General features: G+C 48.2%; 2 protein-coding genes across 2 annotated transcripts in view; one reads left to right on the top strand and one right to left on the bottom strand.

Moving 5' to 3' along the window:
• The first annotated feature begins 435 nt into the window (after window positions 1–435).
• On the top strand, window positions 436–1618 carry LOC140897609 (urotensin-2 receptor-like). The gene has a single exon (XM_073310432.1). The coding sequence runs from the start codon at window positions 530–532 to the stop codon at window positions 1616–1618; it is 1089 nt and encodes a 362-aa protein (XP_073166533.1). The 5' UTR covers window positions 436–529.
• A 1885-nt stretch (window positions 1619–3503) lies between these two features.
• The window catches only part of OGFOD3 (2-oxoglutarate and iron dependent oxygenase domain containing 3), a 127455-nt gene continuing 117302 nt past the window's right edge, over window positions 3504–13656 (bottom strand). Inside the window, exon 12 of the mRNA XM_073311041.1 lies at window positions 3504–3909. The gene's annotated coding sequence lies outside the window, so the exon portion shown is untranslated. The remainder of the gene's footprint in view (window positions 3910–13656) is intronic.

Consider the following 13656-nt stretch of genomic DNA (forward strand, 5'->3'; position numbering starts at 1 on the left):
CAGAGGAGGAGGCAGCCTGCGATCTGTGCCCCTGGCCCTGCCCATTGCAGGGATCCAAACCACCGAGGGCTGACCCCCTGCCCCTCAGCACCCTTCCTGCCTCCCCCCGGCCCGGCCATTTCGGCCCCGGGGTGACCCGGGCACGCCCAGACACACGCTCCCAGCTCACCCCCATCACGAGCCGAGCGTCCGACGGCCACATCCTCCGCCCCCCCTCCCGCCAGGCGCGGCTGCTGCCGGCAGCTTTCGCAGCCCGGAGTCACTCGCCGCCCGCCCGTCCCCGGCGGCGGCTGGGGGCCGGAGCCAGAGCCCTGCCCCTCGCCAAGTGGCTTGGCCGGCTGGGACTCGCCCCCGGGCTGCAGAGGGCCCCGCTGGGCGCTGGAAGGGGCTCGGAGGCGGCTCCCTGCACCGGAGCCTCCTGTCCCGGCTGAGCAGCTGCGCCGGGGAGCGCGCCAGGCGGGGCGCAGCAGCCCGGGCGATGCCCGCCGCCGGGCGCCCTGCAGCCGGAGGCCGCCTGCCCTGAGCCCCTATGGAGCCCAACCTCACCGCCGGCGGGGCAGGCAACGCGTCCGGCCGGGCGGCGGGCTCGGGCGGCGGCGGCGGCAGCGAGCTGCTCATCGCCTTCGGCGCGGTGCTGTCCTGCATGTGCGTGGCCGGGGTGGCGGGGAACGTGTACACCCTGGCGGTGATGTGCCACTCGGCGCGCGGCGCCGCCCCCATGTACAGCTCCATCGTCAGCCTGGCGCTGGCCGACCTGCTCTACCTCTCCACCATCCCCTTCATCGTCTGCACCTACCTGGCGCAGGACTGGTACTTCGGGGACCTGGGCTGCCGCGTCCTGCTCAGCCTGGACCTGCTCACCATGCACGCCAGCATCTTCACCCTCACCCTCATGTGCGCCGAGCGCTACCTGGCCGTCACCCGGCCCCTGGGCAGCCTCACGCGCTCCCGGGGCTACCGCAAAGCCACGGCCGGCGCCGTGTGGTCCGTCTCCCTGCTGCTCACCCTGCCCATGATGCTGATGGTCACGCTGACCGAGGCGGGCCAGGCCGGGGGCAAGGTGAAGCGGATGTGCGCCCCGACCTGGAGCGCCGACGCCTACCGGACCTACCTGACCGTGCTCTTCAGCACCAGCATCATGGCGCCGGGGGTGATCATCGGCTACCTGTACGCACGCCTGGCCAGGACCTACCTGGAGTCCCAGAGGAACCCGCCCCACAAGGAGGGCAAGAGGTCCCCCCGGCAGAAGGTGCTGATCATGGTCTTCAGCATCGTGCTGGTCTTCTGGGCTTGCTTCCTGCCCTTCTGGGTCTGGCAGCTGGTGCGCCTCTACCACAGCTCCCTGCAGTTGACTTCTGAGACCCAAAAGTGCATTAACTACCTGGTGACCTGCCTGACCTACAGCAACAGCTGCATCAACCCCTTCCTTTACACCCTGCTCACCAAGAACTACCGGGAGTACCTGCGCAACAGGCACCGCAGCTTCCACCGCTTCACCTCCTCCTTCCGCAAGCGGAGCTCCAACCTGCAGCGCTCCTGGGGAAGGGCCATGTCCTCCAGCAACCAATATGACTACACCTCCGAGTCCCTGGGCATGGCCACGCTGAAGGACAAGTGAGGAGGGAGAGGGGCTCCACACGTGGGAACCAGAGGAATGTCTGTCCAAGGTAAGGCTTAAGGGCCCATAAAGCCAAGGTACCGCGGGGAACTGGCTCTCTGGGTACTTCCTGTACATCTTGGGCAAACTCCTTCCAAGCTTTGTCTAGCTCCCGCTCCGCACTTGTTTTACTTTGGTTCCGTGGTACTGCAATGATGCCCAGGCTCCAGGACTAGAAACCTGGCAGTCTGAAATCTCCCTTGTCCGGTCCATAGTACTGTTAACTGTTCAGAATGTGTCTCAGGAAACTTTGAAAGACCCTTTCCTATTTCATCTTAAACTTGAACTCTCTTTTATACAGTAGAATGTTCTGCACTTTGATCAAACTCTTCTCAGAAGTGGGGAAAGGCTGTATGGGTACATTCATTGTGGCGATGTGGCCAACCCCAGGCATGACAAACTCATGGGCCAAGCCCTCTGGCATCATGAGATTGTCTTAAAAATCAGGTGAAATTGAATGAGAAAACATTTGGGGTTCTTTTTATTGGCCTCCTGGTTGTTGCTGTTGTTGGGTTTTGTTTTTTGTTTTCTTCGTTAGGGATTGGATTTTCAAGCTTTTCTATGTAATCATGAGGGCTAGAAACTTTTTTTTGTTTTTTTTTTTGTTTGTTTTTTTTAAAGAAAGCTGGGATTCTCTAACTACCTAACTCCATGAGCCTGGGCTTTTAAAAACCCCCACTAAATATTGTGAGACTCGTGATAAAACGGTGACAGTTGGTGACACAGTTGTGGGGGACATGCATCAGAACAATGTTCATGCCAGAATCTCCTTGCAGTCTGCACCAGTCTCTTTTAAGAGCAAGATGAGGAACTTAATGAATTAAATACCATGCTGGTATTGTTTTCTGATTGTGTGATTCAACAACTAGAAATTGCTCTGCTCCCTTGAGCCTTTCTACTGCATTTTCTAGGGAAAAGAGGGATGATTAGGTCAGAAATCGACATAATAGGCCAAATTAATTACTGATGTAACTCCACAGAAGTCACTTTGGCTCAGTATAAACTACTCATTATTGTTCTTCCACCTAACATCTAATAGCAAACCTTCAGCACACCCATTTCAAAAATATGTTTGTAGCCTTTTTTTTAAAGGGTAAAATCTCAATTCAGACAAGATTATTAAGAAGCAATGGATCATCAATGGTTTTGCCCTCAGTCGACTGATCGCTTCTTCACTCAGCACAAGGGTCTGTAATTATGAGAACCAAAGACACTGATCCTTGGCTGCCACAGTCAGGGCTGATGAGAGGCTGGGAAAGGGGGGACAATTGTACCAGGATCCCAAGCACAGGTCACCCCCCAAAATGTCTAACTGGGATGAAATGGGAGGGGTTGAGGCCCCAGAGAACATGATATACCAGGGCCCCAAATTTCTCTCAGCAGGCCTGCTCCTAGTGTAACATGGAGTGGAGGAGTGGGGACAAAGATAGCTTTAAGCTATCACTGTTTCAGCCTGTACTTTACTGTATCGTGCAGACTAGCTAGCTAACTAAAGTGTCATCGAATTATAGCGTTTAAGGCCAGAAGGGACCACTCTAGTCTGACCTCTTGCACATCACAGGCCACCAGCACCACCCAGAGAATAGAAGGGATCAAGGTCCACCAGTGTCTAAGGCTCCTGCCGTGGCAGGGAAATGATTGCCACTCGGATAATCCTGATAAATGACCCATATGCTGCAAAGGAAAGCAAAAAAAACCAAAAACAAAACAAAAAAAAAACCCTAGGTCACTGCCATTCTGACCTGGGGGAAAATTCCTTCACAACCCCATATATGGGGATCAGTAACACCCTGAGCATGTGAGCAACAAGCAGCCAGACAAACACCTGAGTGAGAGAGAGAGTGTGCTCGGTGCCACTGTAGCTTGCCCTGGCCAAACCTCCCTCTTCCCCCCCATCTCCAGCTGTGATCATCCCTAATGCTTCAGAGAAAGAAGATTCAAAAAACCCTCTCAGAATACATGGTACCGGGGGGAGGAAGGGGGAGATCCCTTAGTTATCCTGGCCACTGGCCTGCTGAAACCCTGAAGCATGAGCTTTAGGTAGATTTACATAATCTAACATGCTTATCCCTGAGGTGTCTGGGTACCACGACATAAGGCATTGTTAGGACACACAATGTGCCATGTACTTTTACAACATTTTAAGTACTTGCCTTTTTTGGAACTAACCCACGGTTGGATTCATCATTTGTAACAAATTTTCCTTTCCTTTACTTCACATTTCTGGGCCTGTCTTCACGGGAAAACAACACCTGTTAAAAAGAAACAAGGTTAAGTTTCATTCTGAAAGGAGGTGTCTCTTTCTCATGCTGGTTGTGGGTGGAATGCTGCTGTCAAGCAACAGAATAATACAATGGTGAGAGGAGAACCACTGCTTATTTGAATCAGGCTGTATAGATTGCAGGTGTTGTCCTTGCAGCTTGCTCATATCTGAACAAAGGGGATGTTTCCTCATGACCATACAGTGAAAAAAATCCACGCTGACTGGAGCCTGTTCTGGTGAAGTATTGAGTATTTCAGAGGAACAGCCGTGTTAGTCTGTATTCGCAAAAAGAAAAGGAGTACTTGTGGCACCTTAGAGACTAACCAATTTATTTGAGCATGAGCTTTCGTGAGCTACAGCTCACTTCATCAGATGTGATGAACTTCATCAACATCTGATGAAGTGAGCTGTAGCTCACGAAAGCTCATGCTCAAATAAATTGGTTAGTCTCTAAGGTGCCACAAGTACTCCTTTTCTTTTTATTGAGTATTTGTGACTTCTATTGCTCCTCACAGGAACAGGCCCTTAAAGGCCAATTATGTAACAAGATGGTCCCATGCGAAAATGTAGTTGTTTAATCAATGGAAAGTAGAATTACAAAGTTATGAAGAAGATAAATCAGTCTTTGTGGATGAATAAAGTACATTATAGAATTGTAAGACTGAAGTTGCTTCAAGAGGTCATCTAGACCTTTTCCCACCCTGAGGCAGGATTAAGTATACCTATACCATCTCCGACAGATGTGTGTCTAACAACCTAGTCTTAAAAATCTCCAGTGACAGGGATTCCACAACCATCCGAGGTAATCTGTTCCAGTGCTTAATTAACTTTACAGTTAGTTTTTCATAATATTTAACCGAAATCTCCCTTGCTGCAGATTAAGCTCATTACTTCTTTCTCAGTGGACATGGAGAACAAATGATCACCATTCTCTTTATAACAGCCTTTGACATATTTGAAGACTATTATCATGCACATCTCGGCCTTCTCTTCTCTAGACTAAACATGGCCAGTACTTTCAACCTTTTCTCATAGGCCAGGTTTTCTAAACCTCTGATCATTTTTGTTGTTTTCCTTTGGACTCACTCCAGTTTGTTCATATCTTTTTTAAAGTGCAGTTTCCAAAACTGGGCACAGTACTCCAGCTGAGACCTCACCAGTGCCAAGAAGAGTGTACCAATTTCCTTCCATGTCTGAAATACGACGCTCCTGTTAATATGGCCCAGTATGACATTTGTCTTTTTCACAATAGCATTACACTGTTGACTCATCCAATTTGTGATCTGCTATAACCCCCAGATCCTTTTCTGCAGCACTGCTGCTTAGCCAGTTATTTCCCATTTGGAATGCTAGTCTTACTATCTGAGGATAGTCTTCTGATGTTCTATTCTATTTAGGTTCTTCAGTACCATGGTGATGGGTATGGTATAAGTGCCTATGCTTTAGCCTAGGTAAAGAAGAAGGGCCAATTATATCACATGATGTCACAACCCCAGAAAGGGATAGACCCAGTTTGTATGACATTGATGGCTCCTTCTCGGGCTCAGGTTGGCCACCCCTGGTGTGGTGGGTGGTGCACGTTGTCTGCAATTTTGGTCTCAATTCACACTGGAGTTGGACTTGTGGTAGGACCCCATTAATCCACACAGGGTTGGAATAGTTTCTGCTAAAGAGGGTTAAATATGGTAAATTTAGTGAATATGGACGAGACAAAACTCTTTTATAACAGTATTAGCAAGTTGTTTTTTAGACTAAGTTGTAGTATTGCCAACCCCAAGCTTGGAAAAATCACAAGTCAGGCCCCAAAGATCATGAGACAGGATTAAGTTATGAGATGTTGGGGTCCTTTTTGTGGCCTCTGGGTTTCTGTGCTTTTAGGGTGCACTTGCTTCATGCTTTTTTCTACAACCACAAGGGCTAGAAACCTAACTTTTTTTAAAACAAAAGAAAGCTGATATTCTCACACAGTAACATGAATCCAGGAGCTGGTGCTTTACAAAAAAACTCCAGATATCATAAGACTCATGATAAAATCATAAAAGTTAGCAACCAGTTGTAAATCAGAAGTAACTCCCTTGATGTCAATTCGCTTGTAACTGAGAGGAAAATGTAACTCCTTGTCTAGAAAACTTTTTTTAACATTGTTTGAAAACAATTTTACATGGGTTGCTCTTTTTTAGTCTGACCAGGCAAAACCAGAAACTACTTTTAACCCTTATTTTTAAAAATGGTTCCCTGATGCAGGTCAAACTCCAGTGAGCTTTGGTTTGTCTGATCCAAACTTACAGATCCCAGGTCTCAGCTAATTTTCCAGGAAAGAGGGAAGTAGTAGTTTTAGGTAGTATAGCATTTTGCTGTTGTTTGGCCAGAGTTTGTGACTGCAAAACACTATGCCCATTTCTCAGCAAAATTAATAATTTCATCATGAGAAAACTCATCCAGACTCATTATGTGTTTATGGTAAAATAATAACCATGAAAAGGACCACTAGTCAATGTAGTTCCCCCCAAAAGTTTTCCCCTTCATTCATCTCAGCTAGTTTCTTTGTTGCAGACACTGTAGATTTTCTATCTTCAGTCTGAAAAAAGAACAGTGCTGTTCTGTGGGACTGGTGAAAATATTTCTGTTTTTCCAGGAGCAGATGAGCTCCTTTGAACCTTGCTGAGTTGCTGCGGACACTTCCATTTGTTGCTGGCTCTTCCACCTTTTAAAATAAGCTCCCAGTAAATAATTGAAGGGCCTGCTGTCCATTTTTAATGATTTCAGTGGCACTTCACAGCTGGCATATGTGGCAGGGAGTTTGCAGGATGTTTGATTCAGCAGTTAATATTTGGATCAAGTGATTTAGGTATTCCTAAATCAGTTTTCATAAATACGTCATGGAACATAAAAAGAGGAACAATAACAGGAGTGATTCTAGGAACATGTTGTAGCCTTTCTAGATAGTGGGCCCTTAAATTAATAACAAGGGGGAGGCAGGACCAGCCTGAGGCACTATCAAGATGAACAATTCTTGGATCTTCCTTTCCATACAGAACCAGCAATTTATGCTCAATTTCCTCACCAGCAGCAAGACCAGAGGAAAAGGCATAAAAGCCACTTCCCATCCCAGCCCTCTAGCAGCAGGATATTCCTGAACCTGGTCATTTAGATTCTTGTCAATCCTAAAGCCATCCCTTGGGCAAATCATTTAATCATTGTCAGTTTCTTTGGAACCTGTATCTTTTCCTCACCCAAAACAAAACAACAACAAAAAACCCCTCCTCATTGCCAGTGTTAAATATGCAAGCAAGTTAGGCTATTTTACAAATGTTTCCTTCAAAGAAAGAGGCTGTAGGAAATAGCTCATGATTTCAGGAGCGGTCCACATGGGTTTGGAATGGCAGGGGCTAGAGAATACCACCCCAGGACAGTTATTTCCTAACTGTTGTGCTCTGCTGACATCCAGCTAAATGTGCCTACTATTGTATTTCTGTGGAGCAGTGTGGTCCCCTAGTGGCCAATTAGGGAATTTCCTATGGCTCACCAGAGGCAAAAATTCACTGCCCACGTCAGCTTCTAAAAGGTGTCTGGTTGTAGTTAATGAGGTCATAATATTGCTTTATTTTGTAATATTCCTTTCATAGTGTCACATGGAGAAGAAAGCCATTAAGGAGAGAGATCTTATTTTCAAAGTCTAATTTGTGTCCTTCGTGTTTCTAACTGGGCAGAATCCAAACTAGCTCCAGTTTTGTGATTATGTGCACCAGCCTCACTGGCAACCTCCAGAGGAAGGAGCAGGACTCTGGGAGTAGGATAACCAGATAGCAAGTGTGAAAAATCAGGACACTTTTTGGGGGGGGGAGTGGGGGGAGGGAGGGGCTATAGCTGCCTATATAAGACAAAGCCCTTAATATCAGGATGGGACATCTGGTCACCCTGCAAGGGACTAACTAGTGTTTGGCATAGCTGCTGCAGCAGAGGGAGCTAACACATTTTAATTTGCCACATAACATTAGTGGCTGATTTAGGTGTTTGGGGATTTTTGTGGGGGGAGTGGGGGTGGCTATATGCATCAATGCTGGTTTAATTTACAAAATTCTAGTGGCATCTTCATAAAATCCCCTTTACACATCCTTTAAAGGCAAGAAGGGTTCTAACTGAAAGCTAGCAGTGAGGATAATTGGCCCACTGTTTAGGGTCTGTGTGACCTTGGGTGAGTCACTGAGGCCCAGCTCCACAAAAGAGATGGGTGCTGTGTTGCTCAGTGTCGCAGCACCCAGAAAATCACAGGAACAACACTGTGACCCACAAAGCCTGAGTTAGGTGCCTATGCTCTTATACAATGAAGGGGACAGGGAGGTACTTTAGAATCGTCATCATCACTCCCGTAACTGCATTGGTCTTTTGGGCACCATCATTGATGAGCAATCAACCAACTGTCTCCATCCCGATGATTGCGTGTCAATGCTTGAGTCTCCGCAAAGTCCATTCCTGTCCACTCTTTTATGTTGTCAGTCCATCTCTTCTTCTGTCTACCTCTTTCTTCTTCTTTTCCCCTGTACTGTCTCTTGGAGGATGATCTTGCATAGGCCAGATTATCTTGTTACATGGCCATACCACTTCAGCTTGCACTACTTCACCGTTGTCAGGAGGTCTTCATATGACCTAGCACATTGGGTGATGATGTTGCAGACCTCTTCATTAGTGACGTGGTCAAAGTAGGAGATGCCCAGGATTTTACAGAAGTATCTCATCTCTACTACCTGTATTTTATGTCCAAGTTCTGCCATAAGGGTCCATGTCTCACATGCATACAGAAAAATGGAGATGACCAATGCGTGCAGCAGTTTCAGTTTGGATTCCAGGGAGATGTTCTTATTCCTCCAAATTGGCTTTAGCTTTGCCACTGCTGCTGTTGTTTACGCAGTTCTTGCCCGAATTTCTGCCTTGGATCCTTCATCAGTGATGATTGCCCCCAAATATTTGAACAGTTTCACTGTATCCAGTTCCTGTCCACTGACAGTGATATGTGAGCTGATCCCATCACATTTGTTTGTCATCCACTTGGTTTTCTCTGCACTGATTTCCATGCCATATTTTGCGGAGGTTTCATCCAATCGTTTCACAAGGTTGGCAAGTTCATCTTCGCTGCCTCTCAAGCCATCAATGTCATCAGCAAACTGAAGATTTGAGATTGTTCACTCCCCCACTGCTGACTGTGCATATGTGATCTTCTAGGGCATCGGTTATTATGCACTCCAAGTAGATGTTGAACAGTGTGGGTGAAAGAAGGCAGCCTTGCTGGACTCCAACAGTGGTGCGAAACCACCCTCCTATTGTGCCATTGACGAGAACTGCACTGCTGGCCTTGGCATACAGTTGTTTAATGGTAAGAATAAGCTTATGAACAACATTGTAAACAAACATTCTTCATGTTTGCCCAGAGAGCTTCATGCCATACTCTGCCAAACGCCTTTTTGAAGTCAACAAAGATGTGGCAGATGTCCTGCTGATGTTATAAGTACTTCTCACCTAGAACACGCAGGTTGAAAATCTGTTCTGTGGTACTTCTTCCAGCACAAAAGCCAGCCTGTTCTTCAGCGATGATATTCTCTGCTTGTGGCTTCGATCTGTTCAATATGACTTTCAACATCACTTTGCTGGGATGGCTAATTAAGCTTATGGTCCAGTAATTTTGACACAATTGCAGGTTGCCTTTCTTTGGCAGAGTGATGATTAGTGACTGTGTCCAAGTGGAAGGCCACTCACCCGTCTGCCAGATCTTGCTGCAGATCTTGGTGAGTACATCTATTACTATTTCTCCTCCAAATTTCATCAGTTCAGCTGAGATGTTGTCAATACCTATAACCTTTCCATTCTTGAGAGATTTCACAGCTGTCTCTACTTCTTCATGTAGTATTGGAAAGTCATCCTTCTCTGTTGAATCTGGGCTGTCTAAGACACTAGGATCCATTTAGAGTAGGATCCACAAAAAACAGCATGCTGTGTGGGGAGCCGCCTAAACTAGCCAATGGTGAATGCCAACAGGAAGAGCATATGCTAAGCCTTGGCCCTTTTATGGCATTTTGTGCCTAAATCTGGGCTGCAAGGAGGTGCCTATCTCTGCCTGTGATTCACAAACTGGGGGAAGACAGATGCTTGGCTGCAAAAGTGACATGTGGGCCCCGATCCACTCGGTGTGCTCAGAGGCTTTTGTGAACAATCTAAGGTGCCTGTTTCTCCCCATTCATTATACAAGAGCCTAGGCGCTTAACAGAGGCTTGGTGACTCACCCTGTGATTTTCTAAGTGCACAGAAAATCAGCGTCACACCTAAGTACCTTTGTGAAAGTAGGCCCTCGGACCTCGGATCCCTTCCTGTAAAATGGAGACAATGGCACATTCAGCCTCACAGCGGGTATGTGAGGATAAATCCATTACGGATGGTGAGGGGCTCTGACTCTATGGAAGTGGGGATAATATAAGCACCTAAGCGCTCTAGGTTCTAGTCAGGCTGAACCCTTAATCCAAAGGAAGGTTCTGAAACTGGAGTGGGCTCTCAGGACTGAAGTAAACTCCTGAAGCTCATGCCAGGAGCTTGTTCTGAGCTGAACTAAGCTCTGGGCTCAAGAAGGCTTCTGTGTTACGTCACACTCCCCAGCTGAAGGGATCTCCAGGGCTATGCTAAACCCTCCAATTGGAAGGAGCTTCTCCTGGAGCAGGCTTCCGAGCTAAACTGAGTCTCCACCTGAAATTGGCACCGGTGTGAGACCATCTGTATAGTCCTGTAAGCCCACCCCTAATAGCTTTTGGCCAATCATCCCCCTCCACCTGACCCAATATGGAGCCTCACAGGTACTAGCCAATGCTGCAGCCTTTCCCACTGCCAAGGAAAACATCACCAGTGTGGTACCCCGAGGTGAAAATATGTCAGTCCCTGTTTTGTTTTGTTTTTCTAGATAAGGACAATTGGAAGGAGGAAAGGAGAACCCCACCCTGCAGAGCACTCCCTGCAATTGGGTCCTATTTCTCTGTCTCTCATTGGGACCCAGAAAGGAATTTTAATAGAACTTAACCATTTCACAAACCTGCTTTCTGAGACACCATCTTCTCTATTCCTTCAAAGCAATGGGCCCAAGAGAGAGTGCGAATAACTGTGGTCCAGAGGTGAGGGCACCCAGCTGGGAGAGCCAAGATCTATTCCCCTTACACCAATCACTCTTTCATTATTTACCTACACTGGAACAACTAGGAGAGACTGTGGGGCCCCCACGTCAGAATATCCCAGAGCTCAGCGATTAGAGCACTCGCTGGAGAGGTGGAAAAGCATTGTTCAAATCTTTGTTCCCCTCTGGCAGAGAAGGGGGAAATGAACCTGGGTCTCTCACACCCCAGGTGAGTGCTCTAACCACTGGGCTAAAAGTTATAGGGTGGATAGTGCCACCGCTGCTGCGGCTGCTCTGGGGTTTAGGTGGGAGATGGCAAGACACAGGCCCAGAGGCAGACACATAGGTGCTGAGGGAACTTTTACCCTGAACACTTAGGTACCAAGCATGTTTAGGCACCTACAAGGTTTGAGGGGAGTTTTGTGGATCATAGTGGCATCAAAACTAGGACTCACACATTTAAATCTGGGGTTTAGGCTCCTAAGCACCTCTGTGGATCTCACCCAAAACAACTAATTTCAGCAGAATAAAAACACCCATCAGTGTCCTATACATGGGTATTATTAACTGGCCTCCAATAGTAGCTGTCGTTGGCAGCTGTTGTGATTTATAATTAACATGGTGTTCCCAAAGTTGCAAAGCAAACTCCACTTTGCTAGCTGCTTGATCACAGCTCATTATTCAGGCTCTAGGGTGCAAGGAGGCTTTCTGCATGCATCCAGATTAGCATCTCAAAGTCAGCGCCTGTATTTCTGATTCAAAACAACTGTGATTCATCCAAGCAAAGATACGACAACTAAACTGCAAGTCTATAAGCCTGGAGTACTGGAGAAAGCCACGAGTGGTTTAATTATAATGGTGTAAGTGGTGAAGTCACTGGCCAGGGCCCACAAGATTATAGGGACCCAACCAGAGTACTATTTCAATTTAGAACCTAGGAGTCCAGAGAGACAAGGCAGGTGCCATGCGCTGTCTGGAGATAAGGAGATTGCACCCCCGACTAGTACAGTGGATAGGACCCACGCATCCAGGAGCCTGGATACCTACTGCCTGGAAATGTAACCAGAAGGTAGATACAGACTACCTCCATTGGACAGAATGCAGGTATCCAGAAATTGGGGTGACAGGCTGTCTGTGCTGATGCTTAAAGGGACTTCTAGCTGTGTAGGATGCTTGGATCTAGCCGCACATAGGTATCCCCATTTGTGCTACCACCAGCCCGGAAGAAGTTGAGCCAAACCATGCCATGCAGCAACGGAGACAGGCCTCCTGGGGAGAGTGGAGTCCCCTGGCCCCTGGGGAAAGGGGCAGCTGAGAGGTGGGCCCCCTCCAGCTGGGACAACCCCGGGCCTCAGATGTGAGCACCTGGCAAGGACATGCATGGGGGGATCACAGTGTTGGAGGCTGGGAGCAGCCGGGAGACACTCCCCTTACCCCCTTGACCTCCCCCCTCCCCTCAGAGTGCAAGGTAAAAGCATCAGCCACTTTGCATGTGGGGAGGTGGCAGTGGAGACAACAACTTGTAGCACTGGGGAAGGGAGACCTGGGAGGCTAGATCTGAGCCGGGGAGGTGGGGGTCAGGGAGCTGAATTGGAGTTGTTGAGGGTGGGGGAAAGGGGTCGGAGTGGAGCTCAGGGGCTCTGGATCAGCACTGGGAGAGGAGGGTTGGAGGGATGCTGGGGGAGGGCTTGTGGGGGCCTGGGAGGTGGATTAGGGAAGTGTGGGGGCAGGTAGTGAGCTAAAAGGGGCTGGAGAGGGGATTAGATCAGGGCTGGGGGGAGCGAGGGTTGGACTGAAGGAGGCTGGAAGGGGGTTGAGGAAGAACTGGAGGGGAGTAAGGGGGGCCATGGAGGGAGCTGGGGGTGTTGTAGTGGGTTGTGAGGGAGCTGGGGCTGTGGGGGCGCTGGAAGGGGGTGGATTGCAGAATCGGGAAGAGGGCCTTTAACCTATTCTTGCACCAGGGCCCTCTGGGACCTTCTTACGCCACTGAGTCACAGCTTCAGGGACATGCTCTGACAGTGACTTCCAGCAAACTCATTGTAATTCAACCACCTTTTTTAATTTGGAACTGTTCATTTCACAGCTGAGAACCATCAGGACTGCAGCTGCGAACTATATCCTCACCAAGTTTTCTCTCGAGTAATTACTTTGCAGATTTGATTGAATATAATGTCATCCAAAAATGTAGAGGGGTGAAGACGGGGCAAGTGAGTTAACTCTTTGTATTGCAGGAGTGTCTGGGGGGAAGGGAAGAGGGAAATTGGGACACCTGTGCCTCTGAAAACTTCCCCCTCCGCACCTCGAGGAGGTCAAGGCCCTGTGAGCTTGTGCAGTGGATTTAGTTAACCTTTAAGAGTTGGGGTTGAAGTTTGCTCTCAGTTCACCCTGTCACAAATCCTGAGTGACTTCACAACAGTTTCTGCAGCTTCACTCTAGCGTAAGGCTGTGTCTACTCTACCACTTCTGTCTATCGGCAAAACTGATGCTGCTCAGCAATGTAAATATTCCACCCCCTTGAGAGACATAAATTACGCCAGCTCAAGTACTAGTGTGCACAGCGCTATGTCGGCGGGAGACAGCTACCACTGC

Source organism: Lepidochelys kempii, chromosome 14, assembly GCF_965140265.1.
Source record: "Lepidochelys kempii isolate rLepKem1 chromosome 14, rLepKem1.hap2, whole genome shotgun sequence".
Classification (NCBI taxonomy): domain Eukaryota; kingdom Metazoa; phylum Chordata; order Testudines; family Cheloniidae; genus Lepidochelys; species Lepidochelys kempii.